This window comes from Corvus cornix, chromosome 9, assembly GCF_000738735.6.
Source record: "Corvus cornix cornix isolate S_Up_H32 chromosome 9, ASM73873v5, whole genome shotgun sequence".
Lineage (NCBI taxonomy): Eukaryota > Metazoa > Chordata > Aves > Passeriformes > Corvidae > Corvus > Corvus cornix.
Window position 1 is genome coordinate 24595686 of NC_046339.1, and position 17738 is coordinate 24613423.

At 43.7% G+C, this 17738-nt stretch overlaps 1 protein-coding gene across 3 annotated transcripts in view; it reads right to left on the reverse strand.

Annotated features, from left to right (window-relative positions):
- The window catches only part of VPS8 (VPS8 subunit of CORVET complex), a 68552-nt gene that overhangs the window by 47120 nt on the left and 3694 nt on the right, over nt 1-17738 (reverse strand). For 2 of the 3 annotated variants that reach the window (XM_039556811.1, XM_039556809.1), the window contains exons 4-17: nt 16974-17067; nt 16400-16432; nt 15003-15057; nt 11992-11997; nt 9094-9218; nt 7507-7593; nt 6431-6498; nt 5682-5835; nt 5520-5579; nt 4631-4738; nt 3759-3839; nt 3077-3247; nt 2324-2398; nt 1817-1852 (exon numbers count right to left, since the gene is read on the reverse strand). In XM_039556811.1, the coding sequence (XP_039412745.1) occupies nt 1817-1852; nt 2324-2398; nt 3077-3247; nt 3759-3839; nt 4631-4738; nt 5520-5579; nt 5682-5835; nt 6431-6498; nt 7507-7593; nt 9094-9218; nt 11992-11997; nt 15003-15057; nt 16400-16432; nt 16974-17067 (1153 nt within the window). The remainder of the gene's footprint in view (nt 1-1816; nt 1853-2323; nt 2399-3076; nt 3248-3758; nt 3840-4630; nt 4739-5519; nt 5580-5681; nt 5836-6430; nt 6499-7506; nt 7594-9093; nt 9219-11991; nt 11998-15002; nt 15058-16399; nt 16433-16973; nt 17068-17738) is intronic. The other variant, XM_039556810.1, reaches the window with a different exon arrangement.

A 17738-nucleotide genomic window follows, 5' to 3' on the forward strand; every position in this document is an offset into this window, starting at 1 on the left:
ATCACTCGGAGCACAGTGAACACCTCTGCCATGCTTTCAGCAAAGCGTGTCCTCATCCTAGCCCCTATTTTCTCCTGAGCTCACGGTCAGCAAGGACTGAAGTAGATCACAAGTCACAAGTATTTTCTGCTTTAAGGAACTATTAACACCCAAGGTCGAGCACCACTGGCCTTGGTATGATAGGACAGTGTCGAAGAACCATTTGAGAGCAGAGAATCCAGGTCTCAGCCCAGCATTCTGTCCTGCAGCAAGAACTAACTCTCAGCTTCACCCTAATCGTCACACACTCAATTCAAACTCTTGGTTAAGTCCCCTATGATAAAGAGGCACAACTGCAACATAGCAGAAACCTTGCAGTAACTTAGAAAGGGGTTGTCTCAGAGCACAGATTGTGTTTGACTTGTGAATTCCAGGAAAATCTGTACCTGAAATCATGGATCACAACAAGACTCTTCATTACAGCTTACTAAACCAAATTCAGTGGTGAATGGCTGGAGACAAAACCAGCAGAAAGAAGTGATCTTGGTAACTAAAAGCTCAACAGAGCTCAACTGTTCATATCCTATTAAAGGTCCTGATACAATGTCACGTGAAGGAGTTTATAACCATGGATGAGGAAAACAGCCCTAAAGCAACCAAGAGGAAAAATGGTGAAGGTCACTGCTTAAAGGAGAAACATGAGACTGCAAAGAAATGGCTACCAGATTCCCTTGGGAGTCAGTCTTGAAGTGATTCTGGATTCATTGAAGCCTTCTACATATAGGCATAGGCTGAATTTACTACTGAAGTTTGCTGACAACCAACTGGCAGCACGTGAGGTGAGACAGAAGAACAGAAAGGCACGAGAGATGTGCCCCTGAAGCTGGTAACAGGAGAGCGATGCTACCCAACAGTACAAGCAGAAATCACTGGCTACAGGGCACCAGTGAATCTCCAGAGTGCCCAAGTCACTGATATCACGTGGCCAAAGGAATAGAAAAATGAGATTCAAGGATGCATGAGAAATGACACATCTAGCAGAGACTGTGAAGAAGGGGTGACACTGTGCATGGCACTTGTAAGATCTCACCCAGCAATATGTGGTGAACTGTTTGCCTATGCCCAAGAAACCCAGCACACAGGACATGCAGAGAACAGGGACTACAAATAAAGAAAGGAATGGGAAAGTAATCTCACGAGAGAGATGAATGAGTGCTGCTTAGCCTTGCAAAACAAAGCCTGAGAGAGAACATGCACACACTGAATAAACATACTGCAAACTGGTGATGCAGGAAGGAAAACTGCTGCTTGATTCAAGTGAAAAGTACAACACAGGAATAGACATAAAGAGATCACTAAGAACTTTAGTGTGGGCATTGATGGGGTTTCAGCTGTCAGAGAAATGAAGTTCCAAAAAAAATCTTCAACCAACAAGGACCTAAAATCCCATGAACTTTCTAGGTAGTCTTAGATGGATTTTATGATGCAGCTCCTGCAGTAGCTGGGGACAAACTCCAGTGAAGCAGGTTCTCTTTCACTCCTGGATGCTTGTGTGGCAGACAGAAGGCTTGCATCACACACTCTTCCTAAGTCATGCATTGCACTAACCAAAGCTGACACAGAGCATGGTGCCCTTGTTTGGGAGAACAGGGACTCCATTCAGCCTGCAAATTTATGAAAGCAGAAGTCCCAGTGTCACCATGAAAATCAGTGTATCCACAGCACTGGCTCTGTGCAGCAATCAGGGATCCTGAACACAGCGCCCAGATCTCCTCCCTCCTTTGAGCTAGATTTAAGCAACTCAAGCCTCAGCTGTACAGTTTCCCTCTCAACATACCTCTCTCCAGCTTCTCAATGTCATGACATGAACAGACTAGGAAAGAAAAAAGAAATTGGAAGTTATTTACTTGGAGTTGCTCACGCAGCCTGTAGTACCCCACATATCCACCAAAGCACGCCAGTACAGATGACTAAATAAAGCAACCCTCAAGCAGTATAAATTGGAGCCCAGTTTTAGCTGCTGTCTTATTTTCTTCTGTTTATTCCCTAGCACATTTATAACAGAGACAGAGAAGCTTAGGACAGGCGAGATGTCAGTAAAGTAAGGCTAAGTTTACCCTGGAGCTGAATGAATCAGGATATTGTGAAACGATGACAATGTCTTACTCAGCCCATACCCTGGCTAAAACCAAATTATTGCACATTTCTTTCACCCCACAACCTAAGTGCACAAAGAACCCATTCCCAGTACACATCTCCACAGAAGACAAATTGCCCTTTTCTAGAAGAGCTACCACCATCAGTGAATGCCCAGTATTTTAACTCAAAAATTCCCCCCACTTACCTTAGTTCCAAGGTAGAAGATCTGACCACCACAGCTGCTGATAGACTGGTAACAAGCTTTCTCTCCCACCAGTGCCTACAGGGAGAAAAATCACATACAAGTAAAACTGCCTTTTGTTTTTGTCAAATTTCCCAAACAACATAAATACACTTCCAAGATCCTTTGTAATGCAGAAATCAAAATGAGGCTGGAGAGAGAACACCACAGGTTGCTGGGCAGTAGTAAGTCAAAGAGCTCTGCTGTCACTCCTTCCTGCTTGTGAACTCAGCTTCAAGAGCTGCTGAGCTCTGGCTACCCAAAGACATGATGAAGTAGGGCTCTGTGCCTACCCCCAGGTGCCAAAAAGGTTATGGGGGCCCTTTCCATGCCACCTGCTTCTTCACATATCTTCCTCAAGAGCAAATGTGTAGGGCACACAGATGGGAAGACAACCGTTGAAGTGAGAGTTGCTACAACAGCAGTTTGACTGCCAGGAACCAGTGCTCCAGTCTGTGGTGTATTAAGCAAAAAAATCCTCTTAAAGAATAAAGCACATCAGCTTTTAGCCTAGACAGAAAATTCCAAAGCTTGGCAAGGGAGGAGCAGTTCCTACAGCCTTCAATGCACAAAAGGAAACATGGGCTGTCTGTTAGCTGCCCACATCACCAACACATGTGATTCCTGAGATGTCCCAAAAGGCTTTTTCCCTTCAGACTTCCACTTAGGGCCTACTTTAAACACAGCTGCCAACACAAACAGGCCACCAGTGCCTACCAGGGCCTCGCTGACATTGCCCCCTGTGGCCAGAGACTTGAAGTGGCTGCTGTTGTAGACCAGCTGAACCTCTGAGATCTCGACAGTCTCCAGCTCCTCCTGAGTCTGACGGTCTATGACGTGCAGCTTCTCCACACTGTCCAGCAGCACCGCTGTCCGTGAGTTGATCCACTGCAAAAGCACCAAATTCCACATTTCAGCCATGCATTCTCCATTAGAGCCAAGGAAACAGGCTCTGGCCATATCCCTGAGTACCCCTACTGGGACTTCTGGCAGGGCCAGGAGCTTTGTTACTGTACACGGCCACTTTACAACTGCACACAGGCTTAACTTCAAAGGCAGAGATAGGGAGGGTCCTCCTGGGGAGAAATTACATGGAATCTTCACAGAAAACAGCTGCAGACAAATGGCAATCTACCAGAGCTTTGTCCTCTTGGCACACTGTTTATGCTCCAGCACACTTTCTATCCAGAGGCATCAAAGCCAAGACAACTACACCACCTGTTCACAGGTGGTTACCACACTGTGCTGGTTTTCCACAGAGTCCCAAGTTTAAGGACATTTTCAGTTAGTCATCACCAGATAAACACAGCCAAGAGCACAGAACTAAGAGCTACTGAGACACATTTACAAGAAAACCAGTGCAAAAAAAATTTAACCATTCTGCAGTACAGAGACTTACAGTAAAGTTGATGAGATCATAGTGCAGATGAAGCTGCCTCTGCTTCGTGACGTGGATTGCACCAGTATCATCCCTCTTGACCTAAAGAAAAATCAGACAAGGCTGACTCAGACTCAAAGACTTCCTTCAGTTCAGCCTCTCAGTTCCCACAGGGCACCACACTGATTCCAGGAGTCTGGAGCTCCCTCCAGACAAGCATCTCACCAAGACAAGCTTAAACATGCACCCTTTTCTTTCTCCCACTTTTACCAAGAGAGATGAGAGAGGAGAAAGAGGACTCAATCCAGACAACACAACATCTGGGTGCTTAAACAAAGCTTAAGGTCCAACATGATAGCAGAGCTGGGCAACAAACTTAGCACTCCAAAACACCAGATTTTCAGAAGCCTAGGTATTGCTCTCATACTGAAATCAGCATGAAATTGTCTCTAAACAACCATATCTGCATGTGTAACTGCTGCAGACCTAAACAGGATGAGCACCATGCCCTGAAGTCAAACACCAACAGGACCGAAAGCTCTTTTCTTAGTGTTTTATACAATTTTTTCCCAGACTCATGTTTTAAAGCGAAAACTAAGATGGTGTCTCAAATTCACATGCTCTCCCTGAAAACAATCCACACTCTTATACCTCCAGTAGAAACACACTGCAAATCAATACTTCTGGAACAGATAAATCTCATGCCTCCAGGCATGGGCACCACTGCAGCTGAAGAGCAGTGACCACCAGGCTGGTTTTCCCAAGCCAGTGGGAAGCTGCAGCTGTTCCCAGCATGCTCAGGTCTCACACTGTCACCGAGACAGAGGCTCAATCCCTGAATGTGTGGATGAGACGTGACCACCTGGATGCAGCACAAAACAGCCCAGGCTCACCAGAAGAAAGTGCACGACGTCTCCTCGACAGAAGGCAAGCATGGGGTTCACCGAGTTCTGCACAGCCACAAAGTGCCACGCCAGCAGAGGGACACTTGAAGGGTCCATCTGTCACACAAAAAGCACAGCCAGTGGTTAAGGCACACCAGGCAGACCCTCAGCTCCAGAACACGTGGCTTTGCACTGACTGTGCCTTGTACACAGGGGCTGCAAAGCAAATTCCTGGCAGCAGTTTGTGCTCTTTGGTCCAGCCACATGTTTTGGAGCAGTGTGTGTCCTTGGCAAAGTGGACACCCAGACGTAACACCACTGGTATCCAAGCTGCTCAGGGTAGAGCCAATCCCACATGGATACATATAACAAGCTGCAGTTTGATACCAGCCTTGTCTCCATTCTCCTAACACAGCCTATCCCACATCTTGCCCCCAGCTGCTTTTCCAGGAAGAATTATGCCATTGACTAGTGAAAATGAATAATCAACAGTTTAAAAGACTGTTTAACGCTCTAAATCCTCTTGGTTCCTGTCCCTGTAATTAAGGGGTCTGCTGTGTGGGTCTAATGTAAAACAGTAGCCCCAGTCCAAGGTGATTGCAGCCATAATCAGGTCAACATCCCACCTGTGGGTGCATCCAGGCTGCAGCAGGAAAGACAAGAAGCTGAGGGGCTCCCTCCTGCTTATTTGAGAAAATCAGCATCTTCACAGAGGTACAGCTGGAAGCAGCTTCTCACCTCCTCTCTGCCATAATCTGCACACATCAGACCCACAGATTATCACTGCAATTCCACAGTGCTGTGGTACAAAACACCTGTTCCTGATCTCATCTCCTTCCCTCCAAGAGAATGTTTGTAGCCATAACCCAAAAAGCACCTGTTTGGCTTCATTACTCACACGGCCGTAGGGAAAGGTCATCCACACTTTCAGAGATGGCTTCAGGCCAATAACCAGAATCTTCAAGGAAAGCAACAAGGCAAAATAAAATGTTTGAGTATACAGCAGAGAACTTCTCCTTTGAGATCTCTCACATCAAGCCTCCTGCAAGCAGCAAGTTACCTTAGTGAGGGAGGCCATGGCCAGCAGTGAATACTGGGTGATAGGATGGTCTCTCAAATCAACCTTTGCGTGCAATGGCTCAATACAGCAAACTTCCCCCTTGGAGCCACTGAAGAGACACCGAGACTCGCACGTCCTCACTCCCATAACCCTCCTGCAAAGAGCACAGATCAGCTTGGCGGCAGCCCAACGATCTCAGGAGTGATCCTTCATAAATACTCCTTCCAAAAAGTCCCTTGCACAGCTCCAGGGATCACCTCTGATGTGTCACTGGAGGCAACCCCACACAGCTGCTCAGATACAGACAAGAATTCCTTAAGATCCTATCTGACAATGATGTTTGGGAAATCCGTGGACTTGATCAGATTGACTGTCAATCCTTCCTCCTTGTCCTTCCTCCTGTTGAAGAGGCCAAGAGAAAAATGAGCAGCTGCTGCAGCACAGCTCTCACTAATGAGCCAAGGCAAAACGAGAGGCAGCACTTTTGTGACAGCTACTAAGAGCCCACAAGGAGTGCCAAATTCTGGGCAATACAGTGACACCTTAACAACTAAGGGTGCTCTTTGACTACTGCACTGCCACACAGCATCTTGCTTCAGCTGAGAAATTACACTGCAGCCCTAAATTACACCTTCAACATTCAGGCAGTAGCTTTATTGGTTTCAATGGGGTCTTTACTCCTTAGGTTTTAGAAACTATGACCCAGAATTGGTTTCTTGTACTTTCTATGGGTAGAGTTATTGTCTTACTTAAATGACAGTTCAAACACGGAGCCTCCGCTGTCATTGCAAATTGCAAGTGTTGGATCATCTGTAAACTGAGCAGAAAACAAGATTAAAATGGCCCTAAGAAATAAACTACAAACAAATGGATGTAAAAATACATGCTATGGCAGTACTAACAGCACACAGAGTACAAGCAGTGCACCTACAGAAAGACACCTTTAACATATTGAGTTGAGACAATTATGGGCATTTTTTATGATGTGCAAGAAAAGCAAGGTTTGTGCTTCACCTTCATTCCCTCAGCAAGCCCTGTTGCCAGATTTTGGTACCAAAGCCCCACTACTTTCTGCTGCAGCTCAGAACTACAGCACACCAAAACCTGAGCTGCCTCTAGAAGGGCTTTCAGCCTCAAGCCCATGGGTTGGGGCCAGAGCTGGTGGATGGGCTGCAGTTACAGACAGACCCAAATCAGAAACACCCAGAACTTCTAATGATACCAAATAATTCAGAAAAATAAAGGATCACAGTTTCAGCTGGGGACACTTCTGGAGGTGTTTGCAACCCAGAATCTCTAAGGCCCACAAACATCTGAGCACATATAAAACAAAGCCAGGCACAAATTCAGACACGATTTTCTGTGTATGACAATAACACTATGCTGAACAAGAAGCCATAGATGACTTCTCTTTCAACCCAGAACATTCCCAACAACCTATTTGAAAAACTGCTGACAGAAGCTACTTTCTACAGTTCAAATTCTTTTAAGTTGAAAGCTGGCACGTCATGTATCCAGGTCAAAACACTGCAAGTTTTAGAGAAATGTGTTCTAACAACTAATTCTTCATACATTTTGGCACTGGAGAGAGGAGTTACAACAGACAACAAATGTTGTTTGTTACAGTACAACTCGCAGCCAAAACTGTTATGTCAGTATACTCAGTTTCACTTTAAAATAGAATTTCTGCTCATTTTTCTCATCTCTGGATACCACTGCCATAGGTAGCTGCTCTCATCTAAAATTCAAAAGTACTGGACAAGGAAAGTCACCACATCTGACTGAACAAAAGTGGGCTAAAAGGAGTACATTTAGTGTTTATTACCTTGATGTGCAAAATGGCTGTTCCTGGGGGGTGGGCATCTGTTATTGATCGCAGCAGCTTCCCACTGGCCAGATCCCACATGGTGATCTGCAAGCAGATTGTGCTCAGCACACATTCATTGTCAAGGAGTTCTCTCCATCACTTCATGCATTACAGTACAGCAACAAATTCCTATACTGACATTATCACCCTGGGTTAGTAGGGGTTTCATATCAAACCAAAGTGACCTGAAATCTGCTCCTGTCCTGTTTTTCCAAGCAGTTCACTTGTCTGCTTAGAGTTGACACCACGTGTTATCTCAACTCTGAATCGCGCCCTTTTGGACAGCTCTCCCCAGCTGCCCAATCTCCCTCACCTCACAGCTACCTGCCTGATAACAACATTAAAGAGTGTAAGGTAACTCTGTTACCACCCAACGGGTCCAATGCATTTCTCTCACAGAACCAGTGAACAGGTGAAAAATCTCTAAACACCCCTGAGCAAAACTCAAGCATCTCCATAGCTACCACGAACCTTGTCCCTCCTCTCCTCCTGAGCTTGCTCAGCATGACAAGTCAGGTAGGAGGACAGACCTTGGCTTGTACTTAATATTAAGTTCAAGCAATTTCTCAACTAAGAAGCAGGAAGTCCCAAACTGCTCACTGCGTAACTGAAGAGTATTAACTACTCACAGCGTAACTGCCCAGAAGAGCTGAGATTACAATCTGAATAAAACTTTTTTTATGGGAAATAGTACTTTATGTGATCCTATAAATCATCTATCAACACTTCTAGACCAGATGTTTCAGAGCCGTTGCTCCAGAATGTTTTATCTGAGCATCATTTAAAACCAGCTGCTGCTCTGCATGAATTAAGTATTTTCACATGGCCTGCAGCAGGCTGTCATGTAGTCCTACCATAGGCACAGGGGTGTGTTTTATCTACTCTGAAGGTGAAAGCCAAAGGACCAAAGGGAAATGAATGTAAAAAGAAAAAGTAGCCTTCTTTGTATTCCTCTAAATGTTACAAAGGTAATGTCCACCTATTTTGGTTTAGTCTTGTTATTTTTGCTCAGGAATTGCTTTCTCTCCTTTGGTTTTTAGAAGGGCATAAAACTACACCAGACTCAACCCCTTTTCCCTACATTCAAAAGCTATGCTACTTCTGTCACACAAGTAAGGTATTAGCAAAAATTAATTTTGGGGTTACATAGGAGTTTCAAGAATTTCAAGTCATCACCACAGTAAAAAACAGCTTTAATTACCATGCACAGATCTCGGAGAGTGACCTAGAAAGACTAAACTGCTTGTCCCAGTGAGCCATTGCACCTTTCAGTTTAACAGGAATTATGTCACAACTAATTGAACCCTTTGCTATATTCTGCATTACTCACTTCCTCCACAGAAAACTCCCCCAGCAACCTGATTCAGCAGGAATTGGCTGCCTGCCCCAAGAAGCTCTGGGCACATCATGCCACGTGTGCTGCTTCTGAGCACTGAACCAGCCAACACACAGCTACAGACTGAAGGGGCTTGGCTTGGAGCTGTTGCCACCTCCAGGTACCCTTGCAGGGCAGAGCACTGGAGCAGCTCATCCTTTGGGAATTACCTGTCCTTTTGCAAAGCCACAGAGCAGCCTGGAACAGTCATTGTTGATGCTGAGAGCAGAGATGGCCCCGTACTGGGCCCCAACCGCGGTGCTGCCCAGACACAGCCGGAGAGCCTGGTTCTGATCTGGAGCAGAACAATTGGTAAGAAATTAAAGGAAGAGCAATGGTTAAAATTAACATCATGCAATTATTTACACCTACAATTCACCTGGGGTACATTAACAATTCAAAGACTTACAGTTCAGTTCTTCTAAAAAGGGGTTTACAAGATGAGAGCTCATGTTAGAACAGAAAGAGTGTCTTGCAGGGAAATACAAAAATTATTTTTAAAAGTACAAACCAGGGACAGGAAATATAGAAATGCAGAGGTATTACATACAGAAAAAGAAACTACTAGAAAAATCAAAGCAGTATCTAGCTTTCCTTTTACTATTCTCCAACAGTGCTTAAGTTGCAACAATGAAGATGACAGAAAATTAATTCTACTTTCCGAGCCTTGTATTTCTGCATTTGAACATCAACTACAAAACCCCAACAGAGGCTTTTGGTAAATGCAATTCTATGTCATAATTTTATTCTTATTTTGTAATTTTACTCCTTGGTTTTGGTTGCTGAAGGCCAGAGGCTGGAAGGAAAAGGCACTTCTGTCTCCAAGCTGCACAGTTAAAATGCCTGATGAGTTCGGGTGCACTCAGCTCTTACTCTATAAAGGAACTTCCTCCCTGAGCCACAGGCTGCTGCAAAGGAGGTGCCACTGCTTGCAGAGCCATGCCCTGTCCACTCCTGCACAACACAGACCATGGGCACCTCTGTCTGTGCCAAGTTCTTGGAGGCTCCCACCATGAGAGACTCAAATGCTTTACAAGATGCTGCTCTTCAGGAATTTGGATGAGATCCCTCTGCCTGTCTTTGGTGCACTGCTCTCAAAAGCTAAGGAAAACGTTCTGGAACTGCTTCTTCCACCCATCTCTGCTTTGGTCCTGCTTTTGAGTGAGGGAGTGGGAAAAGATGCTTTGTGAGAACTGTTGGAATGAAGATTACGGGGATGTGAAATACATCAGGAACACCACAATAACACTGTGTGCAGGATTCACCTAGAGCAAGGAAGGGAAAGGATTGGATCAAGGAAACAGAGCTGAGCACCAGAAGCACCCTGCAAGATGTGCCCAAGTCATGGGACACGTTTCTCCAAGCTGCAGCACTGCCAGGAACGTGCTGGCTGTGAAACAGAGCATGGATGTATCCTGCATTTCTTACCCAAAGCAATGCATTTATCACTCTGCACAGAACCAGCAAATTTATCACCAGCAAGAACAACAGCTGAACTCCTGGATTACTCTAAAGCACTGCTCAGGGTGAGGAGAAAACATCCTTGGCCATGCTACTAGGACACACCATGACATCACTGTGACAGGGGTGTTCACCACATAGATCAGAACAGGTCAAGGAAAAAGAAGATGAAGGATTTCCATGAAAGTTCAGAGAAAACAGAGCTACAGCTGGAAAACAAGTTTCACAGAGAGATATTCTCCAAATGGTGTCAAGATCCAAAGAAATAATTCTTGTTCCAGAGGCCTGGAAATGCAGCTCATTTACAAAAATACTACCTGCTAACCATAAAAATCTGTTTGAAAATAGGGGAACACTGCAGCTCTTTATATTAAAGGTGAATGACTTCTTCATTCATGGAAGTACCTTCCACTTCAGCTTAAGCCTGTCAGTGAGTCAATCCATAACCTGTTTCCTCTCAGGCATGAAAAAGGAGAATCTTCCACAGCTTTCTCTGAAAAGGTTTACATCTTTATATGTATCCTCACAGGAACTCTCAAAAGCCATTTTCTTTTTCCCTCACCTGCAATGTCAATTCAAAACAAACCCCTATTGTATCCCAAAATTAAGTCATTTGTATGACCAATCCAGTACTTGTTCTTGTTTCCAGACAGTTAAAAGATGACACACAATTAAGAGCCATTAGATAAGATTTTTTTTAAAAAAAACCCCAACTATACTATGGATGAAGTTGCTTCCAAGGCAAAACAAGATCAGAGGATCAATGAGCTTCTACTAGTAAGCTGGCAAAGTAATAAAAACAGACAAAAGCAAAAGGTTATCAAAGCTGATCTGATGATTTTCCAGACTTGTACTATCAGCTTGGAAGTAAGGTACATTTAGGATTAAACATAAAAAGCTTTTGCCAAATGCTTGAAACAAAGGTGGCTATCAATTGTCAAAAAATGTTTTTAATTTTTCAATTTACATAAGGCAATTCTTCATCTGAAAATTTTCTGGCAGTAACTGCGTTGCTCTCAGAGTCTGAAGTCAAAATGAGAAGGCACCTAGATAAGATTCTGAATGTACAGAATAAAGACAAGTTTGTGAACGTGAAAGAAGGCGCTTTCCAGCATGAAATGCATTCAGAAATGAGCATAGCACTGCAGAAGTTGATACTGCTCAGATCACCAGGTTTTCATCAAGATCTTTTCCTTACGCCCTGATTTTCCTGTGTTTGAAAGGCCTGCTTGATTTCCTGCAGAATTACTGACACACTACTCATTTTATTAGGCACAGTGCCAGGCAATGCTCTGGGTGGATGGTGATCTCATGGAAGAGCCTTGTCCTGCCCTGAAACACCACCTTCACAGACAGCTGTGCACCTGCTGCTCTAGGACATTATAACAATCACCTTTACCTGCTCCTCTGCTGTTCCTGCCTGGAGAATCTGGGAGTGTGCAGTGCACATGCACCCACTAAGCAATTCCCAGCAGCATCATCCACTGAATGGTTCCTGCACTGCCTCACTGCTGAGCTGCCCCTGAAATCCTGGCACAGACAACATGCAACCTGGGCAGCACAGGGGCTGGTCATGCAGGGACATGCACACAGCAGTGGTACCGTACCTTTGCCTTTCAGTCCACACAGAAAGGGCCAAAAGAGGAGAGAAAAACCAGAAATCAATATAAAAGGAAGGAGTGAAGCAATGAACAGCACATATGCGACAATCTCCAAACACAGAGAACCCTCAGATTTTGCTGAGTGTTTCCTTTGGTTAATGTTTCCCCTTCTGATTTATTCAAGAAATGATGCTGTGATGGTTAGTGTTCTAAAACCAAGCAGTTTAAAAGGTGAGCTTATAAATTTGAACTTCATTGCACTGAAGACCAAAAAACAGAAATCTGAGAGGAAATAAAACTGGAAGTTCACAGTAATGTAACTGGTAAAACTATTTTCACCCAGTTACCACAAGCCAGTAAATCAACTCCCCATTAATTAAAAAAAAAAAAGACTCCCAAAATCTAGTTTTAATGCTGTCATACCTCAGCAAAGACTCAGGACACTCACCATAAGTTTTACAAACAGCAGAGAAAATAAAAATAAATAGTCGTACCACACTAATCAAAACAAAATTTAGCTATACAGAAAGAATTCTTTTGTCTGGAACAAGTCTTTATGAAAAATGACACGTCATTGAGTTGTGCTTAAGTCCTAGTTTTTGAGTAGTGTAAAACCTCTGCTCTTCTAGAAAAATGGATAAAGAAACCTCCAAAGAGTATTTGTGTACTGCTGTAGGCTTGCTGGGAGAGCACTGCTCCACTCCAGCTCGCAATCCTCAAGCCAAGTCATGGCACACAGCATAATCGTTCATTTGCACAGCACTCACAACTGCAAACAAGTTTGAGAAGGATTTTGGCAGAAAGATGGACCTCCTTTACATCAAAATGAAAAATAAAATCCTCCAAGCGAGCACAGCCCTAGAAACAAGCTAAGGGTCATTTTCCTAAGGCATAAAAAACCTGTCATTATCCAAATGTGGTAACCAACCACCAAATAGCAGATAAGCTACCTGAAAAATAGGTAAAATCTGAGAGCACCAACCCTCCCCATTAATGTCAGATCATGGAACAAGCAGCAAACCCCAGAAATAGCAGACTGAGAGGTTTAGATGGGTCAGGAGGATTTTTCCCCCCTGCCAGAGTATGTGGCCCTGAAGCAGGTACCAGAGGAGAGTGTCTCCAGGCCTCCAGACATCCCCTCCTACCACCTCTTCTGCAACACTTCCAGGATGTCAAACTTGGCATCTAATCCAACACTAATCCAGAAGAAAAGCTTGCTTTTCCATGTTACACGTGCAGTCTGAGAACTGTCCTGTGATAATGTTTCAGGAGCCAACAGAAGCATTCAAAAAATGCTTCAAAGAACGAAAGTTTCCCAAGTCTTCTATAGTAAGGACACAGCAGACAAGTCATGAGTATAGGTGGACTTAGGAGGAGAGACAAATTAGCTGAAGTCAAATTTATGAAAGAAAAAAATAAAGTTTTAAAATATGTGAATGACACAACAATTCAGAGAAATTCGTTCAACCAGAAAATGGACCTACATTTTTGCATTCAAAAAAGGTGTTATGTTCCCATTGCACAGTATAAACCCTGCACACACCTTACAAACCTTCAGGGAGTAAGTCTGACCCTAATCTACACATCTAATAAAAAAAAGTACAGATATTGACTGGTCTACAGACATAAACTCTTGGTTTAAATTTCAGAATAAACCCAAGCCAGATCTCCAATCCTCTCTTTGCACACAACAAAGCCTTCTACAGCCATATCCTGCCAAGGTTTCTCTCTTTAGATAGATCTGAGAGCATTGGGGTCGATGCCCCAGCTTTAGTTACAGAACTGAAGGAATTCAGCAGAGAATAAGTGTCCAGGAAGCATTCTGAAACAAAACTGGACGCTTTACTTCCATTCCTCATCACCTTTAAATTACAGCACAGACTCATAGAGTAACTTCAGCTCTAAGCTGTGCATGGAGGCCTCTGGCCCAGTCCTGCTGCTCCAATCAAGGTCAAAGAGACCAGCCAGCTCAGGGCCTTGCTGAGTTCTGAATATCCCCAAGCAAAGAGACTGCACAACCTGTCTCAACTCTTATCTAATGCTTCAACACCCTCAGGATGAAAATCTTCATCAGGGCTTCCCTCAGTGCAGCTTGATCCACTGCCCCTTACCCAGCACCATGGACCTTGGGGAGGGATCCGAGGCTCTCTTCACTCCACCTTTCCTTCAGGGAGCAGAACTGTTTCAATACTGGATTAAGCAAATGGGATCAAATAGTTCAAAGTCTAAATACCCAGGAAGGTGGGTCATGCACTGTCAGAGTCTTTCCCATCTATCTGGAGTACCCTGTTCCCCATAACTTCTTGGTCTCCAAGAATTTCAACCAGCCTCAATAAATACACTGAAATTTCTAACCTGGTTAAGAACCGGGTGCTGCATAGACAAAAGGCACAAAACCTGAATGTGACTGGGAACAGCTGAAGAGCTGTTGTGGCCCAGCTGGTGAGGGGGCAAACAGAGGTACAAGCTCAGAAAAGCTTATAAGAAAGTTTGGTGATAAGAGCAAGAACAGAATGACAAAATGAAGGGACACAGAGGTGCCTGCCTGGTGCAGGGGAAGGGCAGGGAAGGAGACACCCATGGCACAGGTCTGCAGGCAGCCAGGGGTCAGAAGCCCCACTTCCCAGGGAACACATCTTAACTTCCATAAAGCTGACACCCATTCTGTCACAGGGCAGAAGATTACTACTGATGATGGTTGTGTACAGGTTCTGGTTTCTTCCACATGAAAACAGAGTATTTTCTATTCAAACACAGAAAAGGCTCTTTAGACAATTCACACAAAGCTAAATTTCTCAATATCAAAGTGCCAGATACACAAAATGCAGAAGAAACATGAATAAGGATGACAAACATTACTTCTGCTTCATTTCTTTACTGAAAGAAAAACACATTTAGCACAAACAACACGGAAGAAACCCAGCCTGCAGTTATAAATCAGGCTGGGCTTTTTTGGCTTGTGTTTGCATTTTTTTAAAGATCATTAAAATGCAAATAAACTCCAAACTTTAACTTACCAAATATCAGTGCTAACCCATGGGAGGTCCCCACTGCTATCAGGTTTGATGCTGCCTGAAAGAGTCACGCAGGAAGATTGAAAGCAGAAGAAACATCATTCACAAATCCACCACTTGTCAAGAAAAGTTTGCCAAAAGGGGAAGATTTCAAAGGTTGTAACTTTTTCCATTTATAAGTGACAAGCACAATTCCTTCATGAAGACAGATAGGTACTACACCTGGACAACCATCACACAGATTATCTCAAGATCAGAGGGCTGCTTTTTCCTCTGCTGTTTGAAATTCAAATGCTCAGAGTGGTACCCACAGCAAAATTTCATCTCTCTACAGTCAGTCTCATTCTTTTGGTGTAGTTGCTGAGTATAAATATTTGGGATTTTATCCTAACTCAGCTGCTACTTCCACATCTGAACTCTTCTAAAACCCTGGCCAGTGCTGGTCCCCTGAAGAGCAGTCCACACCAAGCCAGAGACTCCAACTTCTTTCCATGGGGAATTAAACAAATCCTATTAAACATATCCTCCAAGATCCTACTGCACTTGCAAACCTGCATTCAATGAAATAAAACTTAATAGAAATCACATAATGCTGTAGATGTATTCATCTTGTTCTAATTTTTATTTCTTAACAAGTCAGATTAAAAAAATTCAAACGCCTCGATGTCTGGATGTGTAAGTACAGGTTTTTATTCTATGTACACATCAGTCACAGCATGTTTCCAACTTCACTGTGCAGCCTTTTGCCTAAGAAGTGACTACTTTTTCCTTTTCTTTTTTAAACAAAAACGTATTTTCTTAAGGGCTGCTGTTACTACAGTCAAAGTGACTTTAGTTTCTTTGTCTGCTGTTACTACAGTCAAAGAAACTTTAGTTTCTTTGTAAAACATTAAAACTCACTTCACAAAGGCAAAACAAGTACTGACTGTATTTCACCTCATTAAAATGCTTCTCCTCTCATTTACTATAGGCAGATTCACTTCTGACATATTTAGACATAATTAGCATGCTTGACTTCAACAACTTTGATGCAAATTGCTAAGCAGGAATATCCTTCAGACAGCCTTTTAGTTAATATTTCACACAGAGAGACACTGAGATTTTGAACCCATCACTTGGAGCACTCCAATTAAATTTCTATAAAAAATTGTTAGGAGTCAAAGCAATAACTGGCAAAGAAGAAACAATTAGGGAAATTCAGTGTGCTCAACTAAGAAGCCCTGGTGATGATATGAAAAAGGGAGGGCATGATCAGCAGAGGGGCAGCTGGGCAGTGAAGAAAGGCTCCTCCCACTCAAAAAGTCAAGGAAGACACATTTATCAGCTGTCTTAAATTACTGCTTTAACAAATTGGCATGAAAGCTAAATACACAGTCCTTGAAAATTGTGAGAGTACTTACAATTGCAGTGGGCAAGCCAGCATCCACTTTGTCCTGGGGAAACAGGAGAACCCACAAGTGAGAGGCACAACTCCCAGATTGCTCATGTCTAATAACTAGAACTTCAGCACCCAGAAAAATAAACAGCAGCTGCATTTTAATGGTCCCACCGGGGCAGACAGAGCTGAGGGAACCACTGGCTAGAAACACCCAGAAACAGAGAGGAAGCAGAACATCCCGTAATTCCACGTGGAAGTTACTGTGCTCTTCTCAAAGAGCCATGTGCCTGTTGCAAGCATTGAGCAAACCCAGTTTCAGCACCTTTGAGCACACTTTCATGTTATATGAACATTTCCAACCAAGTTTCATGACATCCAGCAGCACAAATCAGGGCTAAAAGTGACCCAAGCAAGTCAGCTAAGCCCTGATTCACTGCAGCCGAGGGACAACTGGTTAGTAGTTTATGTCCCTAACATGGTGTTACACAGAACTAATAGCAGGGGCAGGCAGGAGATCTCACACACACACATGCCCCCCACACACCAGAAGAGTTTCACATTTTTCTTAGTGGAGATGCCCAGAAGATGACACTTACTGCTGCAGACACTATTTGGGCAGAAATCCCTTTCAGGAGTGAGAGCCGTATCACTGATCCATGGAGTGAGAGAGAATCTGGGAGTTTTTTCTTCCTAAGGAAGTAAGAAATGAACCAAAAAAGCATTAGAGCAGAATAAAAGCTTGGAAATTTGCCTAACCCACAGCTAAGCCAGCAGGTAAATTCTGCATACACCTGTAACTCATGCAGTTTCTTGGGAGCCACAAAAGGAGATAAGACATGAGATAATCAGCAAAGCCTGCTCTGCCCTGCTGTACCTGCACACAGTTTGGTTTTAACTCGTGTACTGGAGTAAAAAAACTTAGCTCTTCAAACAAATGGTCAGTTTCAAGCACGTAAGTGCAAGCCTTAGAATTCATTATACATCCTGAAAACAACCCTTCAGCTCTTTCAGGGAGTGAGGAAGTTGCAGCCTGTAAAGGTGAGTATCTACAGAAAATACACAAGTGGAAAAGGCTCATTAGCAGAATACAGACCTCCTAGGAAAACCGGGTGTATGGTAAAGAACAGCCTTCAATTAATACACAACTCACCTGATATGAAAGCTTAAGTGCTTCTGTTTATGGAGAAAACGTCTTTAAAAACTAACTAGTGCAGGAGCAGTTATTTGGAAAGAGCACCAGTAAACTCTAGCAGGCAGGACAGGGAAATTCCCAGCAAAGCTGCAATTTTGTTGCCAAGCTCACACAACCAGAGAGCCAAATTCCCCAAACCAGCAGGCAAACATTGGGGTCTTCTCTCTCC